The following is a 20,330-nucleotide window of genomic DNA, read 5'->3' on the forward strand; positions in this document are numbered from 1 at the left end:
ATAGGAGACAGATAAAGAAAAGAAAGGGCATTCCAGGAGAGGAAAGAGGCCTAAGGACAATGACATGTGAAAGAACATCAGGACAGTGAAAAATTTCAAAGCCATGTAAGCATTTTCTTTGACCCTCTTTTCTATTAACTCTGCTAAGCTAATGCCAAGGAAAGGGGTATGTGATTCAATGGATGAAGGATTAGAAATTAACATAGCCAAACAGTGAAGGAACATAAATCTGAAGATGTTTTGAGAAATGCCAGCAAACTATTTATGAGATAAGGATTTGTATCTACATTTTATATATATAATGAATATAATATATATAACATATACATATAAGAGAACATTTATTATTAAATTATGGAAAGATAAATCTCCCAATTAAAAACTGGGCCAATATTCTAAATAGACATTTCACCTAAGGTGGCATACAAATGACCATAAGCACAAATGAAAAGCTGCTCAATATAATTAGCAATTGGGGAAATGCAAATCAAAACCATAATAGTATTTCACACCTACTTGGATGGCCATATTTTTAAAAAACCACACAATTGTCAAGGAGCATGTACTACATGCTTTCTTTTAGTGTACGACATGTCAAAGAGCATGTGCTACATTTATTCTTTACTATAAAGAAACCAGAGCTGTCTACAATTCAGTATAACTATAAAATAGTGCAGCCATATTGGCAAACACTCTGGCAGTTCTTCAAAAGATTAAACATACAATTACCACAGGACCAAGCAACTCCATTCCTAGACTCATATAAAAAAGAAATGAAAATATTTGTAAATATATAATCATCACAGCATTGTGCATAAGCTAAAAGCTGGACGTCACCAGGTACCCATCAATGAACAAATGCATCCATGCAATGGGAATATTGTTTGGTCATAGAAAGAAAGGAGTATGGTACATGCTATAACATGGATGAGCCTTGGAAACTTTTTAGTAAGTAGCAGCAACTAGTCATAAAGACCATGTATTTGATAACTTCATGTATACGACATACTTAGAATACACAGAGGTATGGAGCTAGAGAGACTAATGGCTACCTAAGGATAAGGAAGGGGCTGGCAGCAGATGTAGAGTGCCTGCTAGCAGATACAGGTTTTCTTAATTTGAGATGATACTATTTCAGAATAGACTATTGTGATAGTTGCAAAATCTTGTGAACAGTCTAAAGCCCACTGACTTATACACTTTAACTAGGTGAATTATATGGTATATGAATTGCATCATAATAAAGCCCTTATTTAAAAATTAATGCACCTGAGAGCATATGATACTGAGAATTATCATCAAAGGACTGCACAGTAAAAGAAAGACACTGTCAATCTGGGATAATAAGGAGAAGTCAAAGAACTGAAGCCTTTATGAGAAGCAAGCACAGATACAGTAGCAGTCAAGGAATGGGGGCAATGAAATTATCCTTGACTTTCAACAATCAGTCCTTAAGCTAACTCTGGGTAATCTTCTTACTTTGTACATGTAATTTGTACTGCTAACTCCATCATGGATTCTTCTGGGATTTGTTTAAGGTTGTAGGAATGCAAGCTGATTATGTATCAAATGTCTTTCTAGGCACGTTGACAGCCTAATTTGTTGCAGCCTATTTAATAAAGATGACTAATTTTCTAGAGTCACTCAGGCCAACCAGATGGAGACCTTATTTGGTGTACCCATCACTTCTGATCAGCTACATTTTCCCCTGCAATATTCTCTGTTTAGCTTGGGTGGAAGGAAAAGAAATATTTATCATAGACCTTACTTTTCCATAAACTGTGACATTTAATCTTCGTATCTTTCACCCAGATTACAAATAAGGAAACTGGTCCAGAGAGGATAAGTGACTTTCTCAAAGTCAGATCACTAGCCAGTAGTACTATAATTAGAATTCTAGTTTGGGCTGAGCTAGACGAATCAAGTTATTCTCACTACAGTTAGGAAATGGGTAATCACTCAGGGTGAGACTTCCTAAAACAGTTTCTCCCCATGGATCTTTCCCCTTGACAGTACTGGAGTTTGTGTTGCTGCTAATTTTAACACAATGATAACATTTATATATTAAACACTTCTCTGGCTTATTCCCTGGACAACCACACATCCAAAATTATATAGAAAACGGTTTCCTGTTAGTGCTTGGTCTTCAAATCTGTTTGTGGGAAGGTACTTTTTAAAAATATTATTTTTATTAATTCTTTGAGAATTTCATACAATGTATTTTGATCACACTCAACCCCTCTCCAAACTATTCCCAGATCTATCCCCACCTCTCTACCCACATGGCTTCGCTTTTTCTTTTTTCTTCTTTTTTTCCCTCTTAACTCACCAACTTCAATTTGTATTTGCATTTCCCAGGGGTGAGGCCTACCCTAGAGTGTGGCTCTTAAAGAAAACAAACTCACTTTCTTCCAGCAGCTATCAAATGCTAATAGCTCCTCAGCTAGGGTGAGACTGTGTGCTGACTCCCCACCCCCACATTGGAATATTGTCTGTCTTGAGTGTGCACCAGTCTTGAGCACACTGTCACAACTGCTGTACATTCATATGTGCATTTGTCCTATTGTGTCTGGAAAACTGTTTTTTTCCAGAGTCATCCATCACCTCTGCCTCTCGCTTTTACACTCTTTCTGCTCACTTCTTTCTGGACGATCCTTGAAACTCTGGGGGAGGGATGTGACATAGATTTCTAATTTAGGGCTGAATATTCTTCAGTCTCTTTTTAGCTGCACATTGTCGAGTTGTTGGTCCCTATGCTAATCGCCAACATTACACAAAGTAGCTTTTCTGCTAAGGGTTGAGAGATGTACTAATAGGCCATTAGGAGCTTTTTAAATACTAAGTCAATTTAGGAGAATAGTAGTAGTCTATTCTCCCCTTGGGACTAAGAGCAGTAGAGACACAGGTTATTGGCCCCAATAAGAGTGTCAGGTATGGGTTCCATCTCTTGGAGTGGGTCTTATATCCAAGAAAATATTCATGCGGCTAACATTCATGCCACTCTCATCCAGTATCACGCCAGGAAAGTCATTACTGTAGCTCACGGGGTTCACAGCTGGGTAACAATGATGATTATGATTCTCCTTCAGTAGCTTGCACAGCGTCTTTTAGCACTATGAAAACTAGCCAGTAAGAGTGAAGCTTCCAGGTCTGTACTCACTTTAATTTTTCATGTTTTATGACTCAAGTATGTGGTGTCTTCACCAATAGGGTCTTGCCATCAAGTTCTGGAGAGTAACCAAGAGCAAAGGCACTATCCTGGAATGTTTAGGGGCCTTTGGGATATCACTGTCAAAACTCAAAGAGGTAACCAGGTCCTGATACTGGTGGTTTTTATTTGCTAGTATGTGGTGTCTAGTTGGGATACTGTCCTCCAGTGATAGGATAACTTCCCTTAAACTCTTCTATTATATGTATTAGGTATATATTTTAGGATGCTTGTACAGTAGTAGGTTTCCATATGGCTTTTTCAAAAGGCCTTCAGGATTAGTTTTCCCTCCCCAGATTCCCTCCTCTACCTTGGCCTCCCATCCACCACCCCATTTAATCCTTGTTCCATTATTCCTCTTTATCCCTTTATATCACTATATTCTATCTGCTTTCCCTAGAGTGATCCCTTCCTTTCCTATGGCCCCCTACTAGTTATCTAACTTCTGTGGGTATTGCAAATTAAACACCTATCTAAAGATTTATAGCTAACATCTATATATGGAAGGAAAAATGTGATGTTTGCCTATCTAGGCCTGGGTTATATCACTCAGGATGACTATTTTCAGTTCTACCCATTTTCACTATTTATTTATTTATTTATTTATTTATTTATTTATTTATTTATTTATACATTTATTAGTTTATTTGTTTTTTTCAAGACAGGGTTTCTCTGTGTAACAATCCTGGCTGTCCTGGAACTCACTCTGTAGACTGAGTGTAGGCTGGCCTCGAACTTAGAGATCCATTTGCCTCTGCCTCCTGAATGCTGGGATTAAAGGCATGTATCACAATCTCCAGCAATTTTATTTTTCTTAACAGTTAAGTAATATTCTATTGTGCAAATGCACATTTTTGTTGTGCATTCCATTTCCTGGCTATTATGAATAGAGCATTAATTGAACATTGATGAGCAACCATTGCCATAGTAAGATTTAGAGTTTTTTGAGTACCCAAGAGTGGAATAACTGGATTGTGTGGTAGATTGATTTTCAGCTTTTTGAGAAACCTCTACACTGATTTCCACAGTGGCTGTACTAGTCTGTAATCCCACCAGTGGTGAATAAGTGTTCTGTCCTACCCCACATCCTCACCAGCATCTGCTGCCATTTGTTTTCTTGATTTGGGCCATTCTGACTAGGTCAAGATGAAATCTCAAAGTAGTTTTAGTTTGCATTTCCCTATGGCTAAGGATGTTGAACATTTTTTGAATGCTCCTTGGACATTTGTATTGCTCTTTTGAGAATTCTGTTTAGGGGGCTGAGACAGAACTGATTGCCTCAGTTCAAAGTTAGCTTAGACTATAAAGTGAACTTCAGGCTATCTTGGGCTACAGAACAAGATCATGTCTTAAAACAAACAAAAAAGTAGGATAGATCTGTGCAATGAGTACAAAAAGTATGTGATTAAATGACAAAAAGATAACAGGGAAAACATTCAGGCTATTTTAAATGTTCCCTCACTGTAACAATGATTTATAATTCATCTTCTCTATCATCTCATTTACTCATTCATGAAGAAAATAATCCATGGTTGTTGGTGGGAGAAGATTCTTGCCTCTGGTTTTTTTTTTCCCCAGTATTTTAAAGCTGTTCTCTAGTACAAGGATACTAAAGTAGTGTCCTCTTATGTTCTTGATATCTACTTAACCCCTTATTATTTCCTCACATGGGCTGGAAAAGTCAACATTTATACTATGTATACAGTGTCAAGATGTCAAAAGACTGAACTGTCTTTCTCTCTGGCCCTCATATTTCTGCTGAGGATACCCAAAGGACAACAAACTTTAGAACCCATCTCTCAGGATTTATGGATCAAGAGTCACATTTTAGAGATAAGGAAAACGAAGCCCAGAGACATTACACTAAACAGATTACACAATAATTATAAGCATCATCTTTCATTATAATATGTACTACTTCAAGGTAGTTGTTCTGCATCATAAAATTCATCTAGGATGATTTCATTTTAAGATACATTTAGAAATGTGTGTGTGTGTGTGTGTGTGTGTGTGTGTGTGTGTGTGTGTATACATATATATAATGTTACTTAGCAAAAAAGACTGTCAGATTTTAACTTTATCTAGAAGGCACTTGTGGCCCTCAATGACTCTACTGTTCTCTAACTCATCAATGACCACAGAGGTCAGTAAGGTCACTTGGAATGTCAACAACGTCCATGCAAAATAGTCCCAGATCTCTGGCGCTTTGTGTTCCTTTGATTTCTGTCCCCTCCTTTCATGTTAATTATTAATTCTTACATCTATCAGTGGGACTCTATGCAGTAGCCTCCATCCCTACTCCCACACCTACTATGTCCAATGAGAACTGAGACATCAAATAAACGGGACAAAGACAACTGCAGAACAGAAGACGAACTAGAATGTTTAGAATAGGAAACTTGTGATTTTTTTACTTTGGCTGTTAAATAACAGATTAGAGTCAATGGTGGCAAACAGGATATTCTTTAGGGAGAAAGGAAAAGAAATAGGAGGAAATGATGTAAAAACAGTGTGTGTGTGTGTATATATATGTATATATATATGAAATTAAAAATAAATTTAAAAAATAAAGTGACATGCTATCAAGATACTCTTTACACAAATAAAAACAATGAACTGTGGGGATGATTTTAAACTCAAGAACACATGTATTTTTTTGATTAATATTTCTACACTGGTGGGGTTTTGTTTTTCTAAGTAATAGATTCTATTTCTAAGTAATAGATTCTATTTCTAAGTAATAGATTCTATGTCTGAGAAATTTTATGTTAACAATAGCTGAGCTGAAAACAAATTTTCCATGCACCTTCCCTTCCCACCCCCACACATTAACAGCCTCCCCACTTATTGATATCCTGTACTTCAAAACAACAACTAGAAGGTTTTATAACTGTACAAATGCTCCCAAAGAGACAGTAGAAATTACCTGTAACACCACAGAACTGTGGGTATTGCTGGTAAAAATCCGTGTGTTTCCTGCCTTGCAAGACTGCAAATGGGAAGAGAGCCCCATTTCACTGCTTGCAAGGCACAGTTTCATGTGCTGGTCGTCCTCGTCCACAAGAGATCTGAAAGATTTATTAAATGAGAAGGTAAGGAAAATGAAAATGTACATAATTCACAATAATGACTGCTGACAATCATCTATCTATGGAATACACTGAGGTTCATTTTACCGCTTTCTAACTTCATACCAGTCCACAGCATAAAAGAAATGCACATGTTTAAAATGCTTTCCAAGAATAGAAAATGTAGAAAAGAACTGAGAAATCAACTAAAAGATATTTTTAAGCTACAGTCTCAAGAAACTTTTAGGGTGACAATATTTGCTTTGTATATTTTACTATTCAAATAGCAATGTCATCAAATTGTGTCCTTCATGGTTATGCTTAATTTCAAGTATCTAATTTTAGAAAGAAAAAACTAGTAACTGATGTATTTAATCACTGCTCTCTATCAAGTACTTGCCAAGAACTTCACAGGTGAGCTCTTTTACTTTAAGACAACCAAATGCAAAAGGTCATATTATTAGCTCCCTTTTCCTTTCTTTTTATATTTTATTTATTGTGTATGAATGTCCGCCTGCATGCAGGTCTGTATATCACAAGTGTGTCTGGTGCCTGTAGAGGTCAAAAGAAGGAGTCAGATCCCCCACAACAGGAGTTACAGATGGTTGTGAGCCACCATGTGGGTGCTGGGAACTAAATTTTGGTCCTCTGCAAGAGCAACAAATGCTCTTAACCACTGATCTATGTTTCCAGTCCCTATCTTTTTTTTGTTAAGGAAAGCAAAATTAGAAATAACTTATCCAGGTTAGTCAAGTAATAGAATCAAGATTTAAATTTAAATATGGCTTTATTTCAATTGCCATACACCCATATTAATAAAAGTAAAAAATAACTGCAATATATTAATGCAGTACTTCATTTTGCTGTTATTAGTAATCATTCTAGTCAACTCTAACCAAATAAAATTTTACACATGAAATAAAAATTTTAGCTTTTTTTCCCTCAATTTTGGATTTTTTACAGAAACAACTATATTCTACTAGCATTTCCCTTTTTCAAAGAAATGAATAACATAAGTAAATGAAAGACATTCCTAAGTATATATTAAAATAATAACTTTTTCCCCAAAGGCTGTAAGAAAAGATTGCAGAATGTGGAGTCACCAAGACACTTAATTACCAGAGATGATAATGAAACCTTTGATAGTTACAGGGCTGTCCTTAGGTTATACTAAAAATTGACCACCCTAGAATGATCTGTCATTATTTCTTACAAGAAGCCTTTTATACCCCTAACTCTATGAAGCTAAAATGGATTCTGGATCATGTGCCTAAGAACAAGGAGTCCTTGGCTCTGAATTGGTTTGGTTTGTGCATTCATGATGGATACTGCTAAGTGGATATTAGGAAAAGAAAGAATATCAATTTAAATTTTTCTACTTAGCTATAATTTCCTGAAATTTAAATTATTTGATTTCCTATCTGGACTATCCGATATCAAAGATTTTGCCCTTTTCCTCTAATATCTATAATCTGAGCTGCTCAGTTTTAATAAGAGTTTTAAGACTATAGCTACTTTATACACAAAGATGTTGCTTTTTGAATACTGACACCAATCAAGTGCTTTTAAATCCTGCAATAATTAGCAGAAATTCTTGCCTTAAGGGTGACATCAATTCTTCTTAACAATATTAGAGCCATAGTACAATGAAAAATGAATTAATAAAATATAACCATGTTTTATTCATCTCTCATAGATATTTAATAGAGAATAATTCAAATTAGATTTTGACAAGCATAAAAGAAAATGAACATAGCCTTCCATTAAGGTTTCAGAAATAGCTTTAAAAGGAATGATATACGATATATATAATTTACATAGCATGCAAAATATTCATATACATGTTTGTAGACAGGCACTGGAATTTATAGCATCAATTGGAAAAGTCAGAAATAGATAGATGGTGTGGCACGTCTCTACCCAGAATATATCTACCCATCTAAAATTATTTTAATAGCAAATTCAAGCAGACTGTGCTATTAATTTCTATATTCCCTACACACAGCCTGGTATGAGAGGCTTAATTTATGTCCTGTGACTGAATCTGGAATCTCATTTCTGTGAATCATTCCAAAGACATTTCTTTATCATGCAGTGCTTAAACGGCCATCAATTATCATTTTTACAACAAGGACAGGAGGAAAGCTGCAGCTGCTCTGTCCTCATGACATACCCTAGAAGTTGCTTCTTTGAATAAACTACAGATAACAACTTGTTTACTTGTCATTTGTCCCTTGCTCTCAAATTTGAGAAGGTTTACATGAAAATGCAACCCTTTCTTGGCAATAGGAGATAGCTGGCTTTCTAATAATTACTTCAAAAGCTGGAGAAGCCTTCATTCTTGACTTCTGGAATACTGAGGAGACCGATTCTTTAACATTCAAAACACTCCCTATTATTTCTACGCCAGTAACAGTACATGACATGTCAACCTTCTTAAGAGACTCAACATGCCCTTCTATCTTCTTTTTATTAAATTTATTGACTACAAGGGAAGATCATTGTTCTTCAACACTGTAGGGAAGTAATAGCTTTCTCTTTCTGCAAAACCCAGGCTACAATTATATCATGTTATGTTAAGGGATTGTTTATCAGACAGATTCCAGACCAAAATTTAAAAAAAAAAAGATTTATTTTTCAAGTCATATAGTTAAAACAATATGCATGCCAGTGGTTCTCAAAGGGCAGAGGAAAGGAAGGAATTTTGCTTCCAATCCCTGCCCCTCACCACACACACATCCCTTGACAATGTCTGTGGACATTTTTCATTGTACCAACCGAGAGAGGAGTAGGCAATTACTGTCATCTCTTGGGATGCTGCTAGACATACTACAGTACACAGGACAATTCTGTATGTCAAAGATGTTCTCAGGAAAAAAATGTCAATGGTGCTAAGGTTGAGAAACCCTGGTATAGAGGGAATGACTTCCACATGAAGTGTTTATCAAGTAATTTCATGTTTTAAATATTTCCCAATCCTTGGTTTGACTCCACGAAGTAATGTTAGGAGTACAAAAACACAGTGGGAATTATTAATTACACTAAATCTTCTAAATCCATCTTAATAGAATACCTCAGCTCTCCTCATTCCTAACATTTGGAAAACTTGAGTGTTTACAACAGATCAGGAGATAATAGCTCTGATGTTTATAAGATAATTATGTAGAAAATTTTTATATTTTATATAAGAATAACAATTTCTTAATTCTGCTTAAAACAACTGTTGACTTGATTTAATTTTACATAACAAGTTAGAATCTTGTAAATCTTGAGCAAATCCTGCCATTTTATAAATACTAAGAGGTTACTTAGAGGAGACAATGTCTAAAATTTGAATCTTTCTGCAATAACATGAGAATCTAGATATGGCTGTCAAACTAAGCCTGCACACTGAACACATTTTATTTTCAAATCAACAACGAACCACCCAATAGAAAACTAATCTTTCACAAAATGTGTTTGTTAAAGAAAATAATCGCTGTTTTGTTGCTGTAGTTGTTGAAGAGCTGTGGTTTAGAGATGAGGCACTCTCTATGTCATTACTAAAACCCCTGCAAACATAAAAAAGTTAAACATTTTGCAGTGCATTTACTTACACTGTTGTTTGAAGGAAGAAAAAATCTAAGCAATTTGTTATTTTGTTAAGAAAGCAATGCCAACATTGTAATCTTGTCTCAAACTTTCCATATTTTACAAGAACTTCAAGGAAAACATATATAAATAAATACAAGTGGACAAATTCATATAGACAAATGTACAAATAGTTAACAGATAAAAATGTTCAATTTCTTCAGTATTCCAGAACATGCAAATCAATGCACAGCATCTATCTTTTAAACCTATAAATTATCAAAAAGTAGAGCACAAGACACACTCAAAATCACTAGTGCAGACATGCATGAAGTCCCTAGGGTCTATGTGGAGCTGTTCATCCAAATGGATATTTGACAAAAGGCCTCAAAATTACTAGACCAGTCCTTTTTTTTTCTTTTTTGATAATGAAGGATTGTGCATTACATCTATATCCTAGGAGACTGCCACCAAAAGAGTGCTTTGTAACTCTTGTTAAAATGTTTCCTATACAGAACGGTGATGAGTAAGTTCATTTGCTCAAGGTTCTATGAATAACAGAATATTCTTACAAATTACCATGCCAATCACATTTGTTGGTATGCTCCATGGGAGGGCACCTCTAATTTGCATTGAGTCCAAACTCAGAAACTCCCTTTGAAAAGTCCTCAATCTCTACATCCAAAAGACTACTGAAACCAATACTATTGTGCTGGAAATTGAGGTATCATCTTGGTAAGTTATAAAATGCACATTTCATTTTCTTGGCTTCTAGCACCACAAACACAAATCCATTTTAAATGCAAATGCCAAGGAAGGTGACATTTCACTGTCACGTCAAGGAAAAGAGAATAGTACTTTTTGAAATTATTATCATGAGAATACATTAAATCCAGATGACTTATCTTGGTATAGAAGTTATGTATGCCAACTTATACACTGGTGGTTTAACTTTTAGCTTACAAATAAAGAACCGCACACTGACATTGTGAGGAAATAGTCTGCGTTATACATTCCTGAAGTGCTTGGAATTTGTCAGAAAAAAAACATGAATCAGGAAAAAATGTAAAGTATATGAACAACAGCTTTATTGTTTCTCTCTATTCAGTTACTGGTTAGTTTCATGGTGCAACTTTTGGCTTGCCATCATTTCCTTAGACATATTAAATCTAACATGCATTGTAACACAGTTTCACTACAACAAACCACTTGTGTCTCTTGAGTTAGTCCTAAAGTATAACACAAATATCTTAAGTTCCCAGATCGATAATGTTATCATAACCAAAAGTTACTGCCAGTGGGTGAGCATGTAAGAATGATAGCACTAACAAGACAACAAACAAGACAGCCATAAGTGCTTTAACAGTGCCACAAAGCAGACTAGCTCATCAAGTCAACAACTCAGCCTTTCCACAACCCAGCCCTCGGGAAAAGAAAAGACAGATTTCAAACTCACAGTTTCAAAAGAAAATCAAGAAAGGGGTTTTCTTCAAAGTAGTACTCTCCTTCCATTTGTTTGTCTGCTCTGAAGTAGAGAAGTGTCTGCTAGCAGCAGCATTTGCTAAATGAAACATTTCTTGTGATAAAGTTGCATGGCAGGTGGAGGAGAAATTCTGCCACCTGTTCTCATGCTCATTTGAATTGGAGTGCTAAATCTGTCAAGGTATTTCCTTCCACCCTTGAGAAGTGAATCAAAAACTTAAGATGATAGGATCCATTTCCCACTAGTTTTCAGATAGATTCAAAGTATGAATTGAATGTTAAATATATTAGTGGATTTTTTCTCCTTTACCCATCCCAATCAAAAACTGAATGATAAATCGCACGAATTTCAATATTCATACTCATTCATTTTATCTTTCTCCATCATAAAAACTAGGGAAATACAAAATTAAAATCAGGAACAAAATGTCCAACTGCTGAAATTAGATAAATAAATCTGATACAGTTGTTTAAAATGTGAAAAAAAATCCATAGTACTGCAATAATTGAAATATCAGTCTACTAACTAAAGTGACATTTACATGAGGAAATTAAAAATATCATGGTAGCCTGTATGAATAAGGCATAAATTAATTTCTGGCTAAGAAATGTACGAACAACATATCTGCTTAATAAGATTAGGCTCAAAAGGAATCAAAAGAACAAAGCTTTAGTGAGTTATTTCTATTTTTATGATAAATGTTAGGTCTATTATTAATGATCAGAAATGGTTTTACTAAAAGAAATTTTTAGCATAGGCAACATTTTTATTTTTATCAACAGCTGCTATGCTTTCAATATTATATTTCTGCCATGATAATATAAGCATCCAAAAAAAAATAATCAAGGTAATAAGAATATGTCAAAACATTTCAAAGTTAAGAAACTATTGTGCATATTTCTCATATTCATACATCCATCACATTCAAAATAGAATTACATTACTAAGTAGCTGATGTTCATAATAACATAGGAATAAGATCATTTACTCAGCACCTGCTGTGTACTAGGCACTGTGCCAGGCACATTCTCATATGGTACTTAATCCTCATGACAATCCCACTTTCAAGACTGGGAACTGAAGCTTAGGGAGGTTAATGCTTCACATACATATCATAACTATGACTCCAAACCCATGTCTAAACCTAGAGTCAACATTGTTTCCATTACATGAGGGGCTAAAAGTTAAAAATAGAGAGTAGAGACCGTACAATGATTCACATTTAAAAGCTTATTTTATAAATACAAGAAAGATATCATAAAAATACGTTCTGTTGCAGGAAAGTAATTTTCTGGTATAACTAATTGCATCCAAAATACCCTGCTTGGGAGAGGATGATGGTGAGAGAACAGTTAACAAGTACAAGGTCCAGATGGTTCAGTACAATGACTTCTAAAGATCTATAATATAGGATAACTATGGTTGATGAGAATTAACTGAAGACTTAAAAATAGCTAGTAGTGAAGTTTTTAATATTCTCAAAATAAAGAAATAACAAATATCCAGGGTTATATACACCAATTTCATTGTTCTGATTATTGCACATCATATGTGTATATAGAGATATCACAGCGGATCTTATGAATATGTAAAATTACTAAAATGCCATTTATAAAATTGAAAATAAACCATTTTAGTGAAGTATGCTTGTAGTCTTAACTACTTGAGATGCTGAGATAGGAGGATCTCTTGAGCGTAGGAGTTTGAGAGTAGTCTAGACAACACAGAAAGACCTTGTTCCCCTCGCACAAACAGGTAATAAATGGGGCTAGAGAGATAGCTTAGTATTTAAGGGCATTTTCTGCTCTTCCAGACAACCTGAGTATGATTCCCAGCACCCACAGGAGACAGTTCATAGCTTTCTTATAACTCCAGCTCCAGCTCCAGGGAATCCAACACCCTTTTCTTGCCTCCAAGAGCACCTGCACAAACATGGGAAATACACATGCATACGCACATGAACACAAGTACACACACACACACACACACACACACACACACACACACACAAACTCAGGCACTAACTCTTAAAAAAATAAAATAAATCTTTTAAAAACTAGTAAAATAAACATATTATAAAAATAAAGTATCTACTTTTATCACTCTAGTTTCATAAAAAAAAACAGTATCAATGGTAAAAAAAAAATATGTGTCAATATGTGGGAAGGAGTAGTACTTCCTGGATCATAATTCAGATCAAGTTTAGGGAGATTTTGACATTACTGCATTTAAAAGAACAGATTTTGAATTCCACTGCTGACTATCATCATCACAAAAATAGCACTATGACACAGATGAGGGAATTGGCTAGACAAATGGGATGACAAATGATACTCCATTAGATAACTGTAATAGGATGAAAGTTAATTATCCAAACCCAAAAGCATTTGCACGGAATATTTCAATCCTGTCCTTGAACAACTCTAAAATTAATGATTTTGCTCTCAACCTACCATATTTTAAGACTTTGTTCTGCTCTCTTCATTTAAAACACTGATACTAATTAAATTACATCAAGTTTCATATACCTTGACAAAAATGTCTTCTATTTAAGAAGTTTGGTTTATATATTATTTTTATTCTTCATATTTTCTGTAATATTTTGGAGATAAAAAGATGAGCACATAGGTAGACAGTAGGTAAATACATGGAAATATGGACGAATGGGTGGGTGGATGGATTGTAGAGGACAGTGAACAGATAGAATTCACTATATATTCTGAAGTAAAAATAAAACACTAAGTGAAGAAACAAATTAGTGAGTGTTCATTCCATTCCTGACATACAGAAAACATCTCATCCAGAGAGTCCATTTTCTTTAGACAGCCACAAACATGAGAGATTGCACACAGGGTTTGTGGTGCAGTCCCCATAGACTCATATATTTGAATGCTTAGGAATGGCACTATTAGGAGGTGTGGCCTTGTTGGAGGAAGTATGTCACTGGGAGGGAGATTTGAGGTTTCAAAGCTGAAGCCAGGTCTAGTGGCTCACTGTCTCTTCCTGCTGCCTGTGGATCTGGATGTAGAACTCTCGGCTCCTTCTCCAGCACCATCTCTGCCTGCATGCTGTCATGTTCCCCACCATGATGATAATGGACAACCTCTGTAAGCCAGCCCCAATTAAATATATTCCTTTATAAGAACTGCCATGGTCACTGTGTCTCTTCACAGCAATAGAAACCCTAAGAGAAGGGTATGGGTATAAGAAGATGGCAGTATGTACAAGCCAGTTGGGAGAAACAGCAAGTACTCCAATTACCATCAGTTATAGAGAGGACACAGAAGTTATCCTCTAGTAACACACAAACCTTTTGGCAGAATGTTCTACCCTCCAGCCATTAATCAATCAGGCCTGACTATCAAGAAGACTCAGTATACCTGCAGCTTCAAGTTTAGCTTCTCTTCTTTCAATTCTCAATGAAGAAAGTGGAATGGACACTCCATCGCCTTCAATATCAAGCCAACTGGCTTTGAAACTGTTTTCTTACAGAGCATTGGTCAACTCCAGGATCATTTTACCCCCATTATCTGTAGCTCACCAATTCTGAAATTTGACTATTATGTTATGACATATCTAAATAAAAGATCCATAATATGAACAAACTGTGTTTCACCTGCCTAGAATTCCAGTTTATTAAATATTCAAACACTCAAGTTATACAACTTCAATATTTATTTAGAAAGCAGACACCATAAACCACAATCAAATTAGCAACCACCAAGAGAGATCTATTGGGGAAAAGAAGAATCATTAGTCTAGTAGGATAAAAAGTGAAAAGCCTAACCTAATTTTCTGGATTGTCCAGTTATATTCAATTTATTTTTTATTACTTTATGTGTACAGATCTTTTGCATGCATGTTGTGAAGTAGTAATAAAACACCACCTTAATTTGAGATAATGAGACACAATCCTCTTTCACTCCTTTACATATAGAACATTAAACAGGGCTTTTATGCAAATTATAACATATGACTCTGAGTAGGTGAGAAGCACACAGAAAGAAATGAGTCATCAAGTAAGTGAGAACACTAATGGGGTGTTAAGTTTTCCCACTGGTTAGAAAAGAGTACCTACTATCTTCACTATATCTTTATGAGCTACTCCTTAAAGTAACAGTTCCAAGTCTTTTCACATGTCTACAGTATTTTATATGGAAATGAATTTGACTACATAGTTCCCAATGATCCTTTCTGGAAACCTAGTCAATCAGAACAAATTTCAGGAATCTCCAATACATTCTGTTATCATGCATCCAAATGAACCATGGATAAAATATTTTGGTTTCTAAAAGGCAACTGCCATCATCAAAACACTTCTGTCATCCCCATTTTATGTATTTATGACGACAAATTTCATATGCATTATGGTTTAGCATTTTTTTGCAGATAACTGTTCTTATAGCTTAGAAAACTATCTCTTTGCTCAAAGGTATTTAGTTAAGCACAATTTGCTAAACAAAATCTCAACTCTACATTCTTGGCTTCAAGATATCTGGGTCTAGTCCTCCTTAACTGAGCATCCCAACTAATTCATGATAAAGATTCTTGATTAGAGAATAAATAAAATTTATATTATAAATTAACAGCTATTTTGCTTTAGAGTATATTGTTTTTATCAGGTACTACCATGCCTTTTATCCACATTCAACCAAATAGTATGGAAAAGAATCTTAAATTTAATTATTCACTTAATTTACAATCCCCAGCATTCCCCATTGGTCTTATACATCACATGTTTGGGGATAGGGGCAGAGAAATAAAAGAAGGGGGTAGGAGATGGGTTAACCATGAAAGAGATATGAAGAAGCCTTGTGAAAACCCACTAGTTTTTTTCTGAAATATGTGTATGAGTGTTTTGCCTCCCTGTATATCTATATGCCATGAGCATGTACGATGGCTGTGAAGGCCAGATGATGGTTTTGAGACACCATGTGGGTGCTAGTAATTGAACCTGGGTCCTCAGGAATTGTAGCCAGTGCTTCTTAATCAGTGAGTCATCTCTCCAGACCATGAAAACCTGTTAGTTTTTAAAGATTATATCTATTTAAAAACATTCATTCAGAAGTGTCCTCCAGGAGGGGATAATGTTCACACAGGCATGGGTGATTAAAAATCTCATTGCCAAGAACAACTTACTACCCTTTGAGTTATTATTGGTCACGAAGACAACACAGGCTATTGCCACTGCTCTTTTTGCCTACCAGAACTACTGCTACTGAAGATATCACATACTTTGGTAAAAATCAACCTCAAACTAACCAGAAAACTTCTTTTCTGCTGGCTAGCTTTTATAGCGCCATAAAGCGCTTCCGAGATTGCTAGGGGGAGAAAAGACATCAGTGGTCTTACCTAATGTTGCAATGCCAACCTGCCAGGAAATATGTGTCCACTGGTGCAATAGCGGTATGACTATTATGGGATAACCAATTCCTCTCTTGATTGGATTTGCGAAGCATGTTCCACATAAGGGATTTCATGCCTGGTACTATAAACCTGATGAAAAATTCATAAGGAAATCATAGATCCTAGAGGGGAACCTACTGTTGTTGTTTTAAATGGTAATATTGTCAAACTATTTTGAAAATATTTTATTTATGTTTAGACTCATAGATGAGCATGGATCTCAACCTTGGTCAGAGAAGCTTCTTATCACAGTAGGTAGCTGTTAACGCAGAGACTAATGAGTCTGTTCAAAGTGCTGAGAATAAGGATTTGAGTTCTCAGCAACAGACAGGTCACCTAACAGTCTCTCCCAACCCCAGGCTCAGTAAACATTATAGAAGAAGGGATAGAAAGGATGCAAGAGCCAAAGCATAGGGAAAAGGGCTTTGAAATGCTGCCATCTGGTCATGACATGTTTGCTGCACTCATGAACTCACACCAGCTGTTGTTGGCTGCATACGGTCAAGACAAGTAAAAATTTCAGGAAGGCTGGGGAAGGGCTACCAAGGCCTCACCCCTAGTTGAGGAGCTACTGGCAGTTTACAGCTAGCTGCTAGAGGAGGGGCAGTCACTTTTCTTTGAGGCTGCATCCAGGTAGATTTCCTGTATGTCCATGGAGGTTCCTACACCAACATTCATATGGGCAGTACATTAATTGTCTACATTGGGTTATAAAAAATTAATCAATTAAAAAAAGAGGGCATGAAGTTGAGAGGATGATGTGTTGAGAGTGGACCAGGGGATGTTGGAGGGTGCAGTGAGGAGGGAGGGGTTCATAAGATCAAGATACATTATGTACATATATGAAATTTTCTATGAATAAAATACTTTAAAAAGAAATTCACTTAATTTCAATGTGATATCTGCCAAGTTTCTATAATTACTATGAAGCTCTTATGTGTATAAAATTTATAACATAAGGAAATATGGATGATTTCTGAATACAAAACTACTGTTTTTCTTTAAGCATTATTCAGATTCATTCTGACTCTTTTTACTAGACTGTATACATAAAACACATTATTTAAATGTATATATACTAGTAAAAAAATATAACCTGCCTGAAAAAGTTTTCCCTGTGAAGACAAAAGGCATGAAATAGGTCATATAACCTTTAAAGTTAAGAGTACTTGCAATCTTAAAAAGACTATAATTTTATTTCTTTATCAATTTACCAACTAATATACTATGGTAACATATTTGGGTCCTTGGGTAATTGCTTTTAGTGAAACTACTGTCAGTCTGGGTCAGCACCATGGAATTTACTGGCAATGATACACAGAATCCGGATTTTATGGTAGTCTCTTTCCTATACAAGAGAGCCACATCTTACCATCTAATGAGACAATGATGTAATACTACATAGTCCAATGGATATGCTCAATACTACAATGTAAAGAGGAACTATATGGGGTTATAGTCCAAAAATTACTCTCTAGGGTCACTCATACATTCAGCATTCATGGAGCATTTCTTATGTGCCAGACACTATATTAAGAAACAGAAATACAAACATCAGGCAGAGTAGTTGCTTGCTAAGTCATCATAGTCAGACAAATAATTACTAACTGATTAAATTATATAAAATTATAATAGATTCTTACTATTTTGTACCAATGAATTTCATGTATAATTCATGTAAACCAATACCCAACCTTAGTTGAAATTTGTTCCCTAGTCTCTAAGGATATCCATCCTTCCTTCCTTTTTTTAATTTTATAATTTAATTTAATTTTACATATCAGCCACGGATTCCCTTGTTCTCCCCCCTCCTGCACCCACCCCGCCTTCCCCCCAACACACCCCCATTCTCATCTCCTCCAGGCCAAAGACTCCCCTGAGGATTGAGTTCAACCTGGTAGATTCAGTCCAGGCAGGTCCAGTCCCCTCCTCCCAGGCTAAGCCAAGTGTCCCTGTATAAGCCCCAGGTTTCAAACAGGCAACTCATGCACTGAGTACAGGACCCAGTCCCACTGCCTGGATGCCTCCCAAACAGATCAAGCTAATCAACTGTCTCACTTATCCAGAGGGCCTGATCCAGTTGGGGGCTCCTCAGCTATTGGTTCATAGTTCATGCGTTTCCATTCATTTGGCTATTTGTCTCTGTGCTTTATCCAACCTTGGTCTCAACAATTCTCGCTCATACAAACCCTCCTCTTTCTCACCAATTGGACTCCTGGAGCTCCACCTGGGGCCTGGCCATGGATCTCTGCATCTGGTTCCCTCAGTCATTGGATGGGGTTTCTAGCACGACAATTAGGGTGTTTGGCCATCCTATCACCAGAGTAGGTCAGTTCTGGCTTCCTTCCTTTCTTTAAAAAATGTATATGGGTGTTTTGTCTACATGTATGTCTGTGTACCACTTGTGTGCCTGGGTGCCTACAGAGGTCAGAAGAGGGCATCAGAACCCCTTGAACTGGAGCTACAGACGGTTGTGAGCTACCATGTAAATACTGAAAATCTAACTCAGGCCCTCTAAAAGATCAACAGCAGATCTTAACCCATGAGTCATTTTTCCAACCCTGTGGGTATTCCTTCTTATTTAGCATATAAGCATCAGTTTTAAAAAAATGATTATTTCTTCTAGATCTGGCTATCTCCAAAGTCAGATTGATAAATAAATAATAGTAATTATTTAAAAATGTAACCTAGAATTATAATTATATGAAACAAAGCCAAAGTTTATAATGATGTGACAGTATAACACATTTCCATAGCAGCATGTTCTAGCTGCATCTATTTAAATTCTCTGACAATATATCTATGGAAAATATGAGCCAGGTCTCTAATCTATTTAAAATGAAACTTTGGTTACAGTTACACAAACTTTATAGTTGTGAATCTTTCAGAAATGATTATGCATACACACTCTTGTAGGGAGCTGTGCTAAGAGATCATGAATTGGATAATCTGTTTACAACTTAGAACATGCATATATTCTTCAAACTTCTTTTTCAATTATCTTGCATTTCCACTCAAAATAAGGTAAAACAACTTAATTGGGACCATATTTTACCACAGCACAAGAGAATACAAGTGAACATATCTATAAAGAGAGATCTATTTGAGGCTTTGTTGTGAGCTGGCCTTTACCATTAACTGTAACACAGTCAAGAAAATGGGATCTAAAAATTGTAAAAGGAAACACAAATCAGAGCTAGGTAAAATCATCAAACAGAAATATACACAGATGAAGTAAAAGTGATTAGGCATTTCAAAGCACATAGGATAACAAAAAGTGGTTTCTAAGATCCCTTCTAGCTCCTAGACTGGAAGAACATTAAATGAGATAATAATTTGATTGGTCAGTTAAAAACCGTTGTAATTTTGGCAGTACTAGAATTGAATGCTGGGCAACTGCTTTACCACTCAGCTATATTTTCTGTCATAAAACAAAAGAAAAATTAAACTAGATGACTTTGCAATGGTTATTAAATGTTATTTTGGAATTTTGAAAATACCTACAGTGAGAAATATAAATGTGGAAGGAAGAAAAGAAGGGAGAGCATGGGAAGAATGGCACACAAACACTGGCCTGGACCTAACACACTAATTT

The 20,330-nt window shown here is 35.7% G+C and overlaps 1 protein-coding gene across 3 annotated transcripts in view; it reads right to left on the reverse strand.

The window, feature by feature from the left end:
• Klhl13 (kelch like family member 13) overlaps nt 1-20,330 on the reverse strand; it is a 166,966-nt gene that overhangs the window by 25,068 nt on the left and 121,568 nt on the right. For all 3 annotated transcript variants that reach the window (XM_059250980.1, XM_059250978.1, XM_059250979.1), the window contains one exon: nt 6,135-6,276. In XM_059250980.1, coding sequence (XP_059106963.1) covers nt 6,135-6,276 — 142 coding nt within the window. The remainder of the gene's footprint in view (nt 1-6,134; nt 6,277-20,330) is intronic.

This window comes from Peromyscus eremicus, chromosome X, assembly GCF_949786415.1.
Source record: "Peromyscus eremicus chromosome X, PerEre_H2_v1, whole genome shotgun sequence".
Classification (NCBI taxonomy): domain Eukaryota; kingdom Metazoa; phylum Chordata; class Mammalia; order Rodentia; family Cricetidae; genus Peromyscus; species Peromyscus eremicus.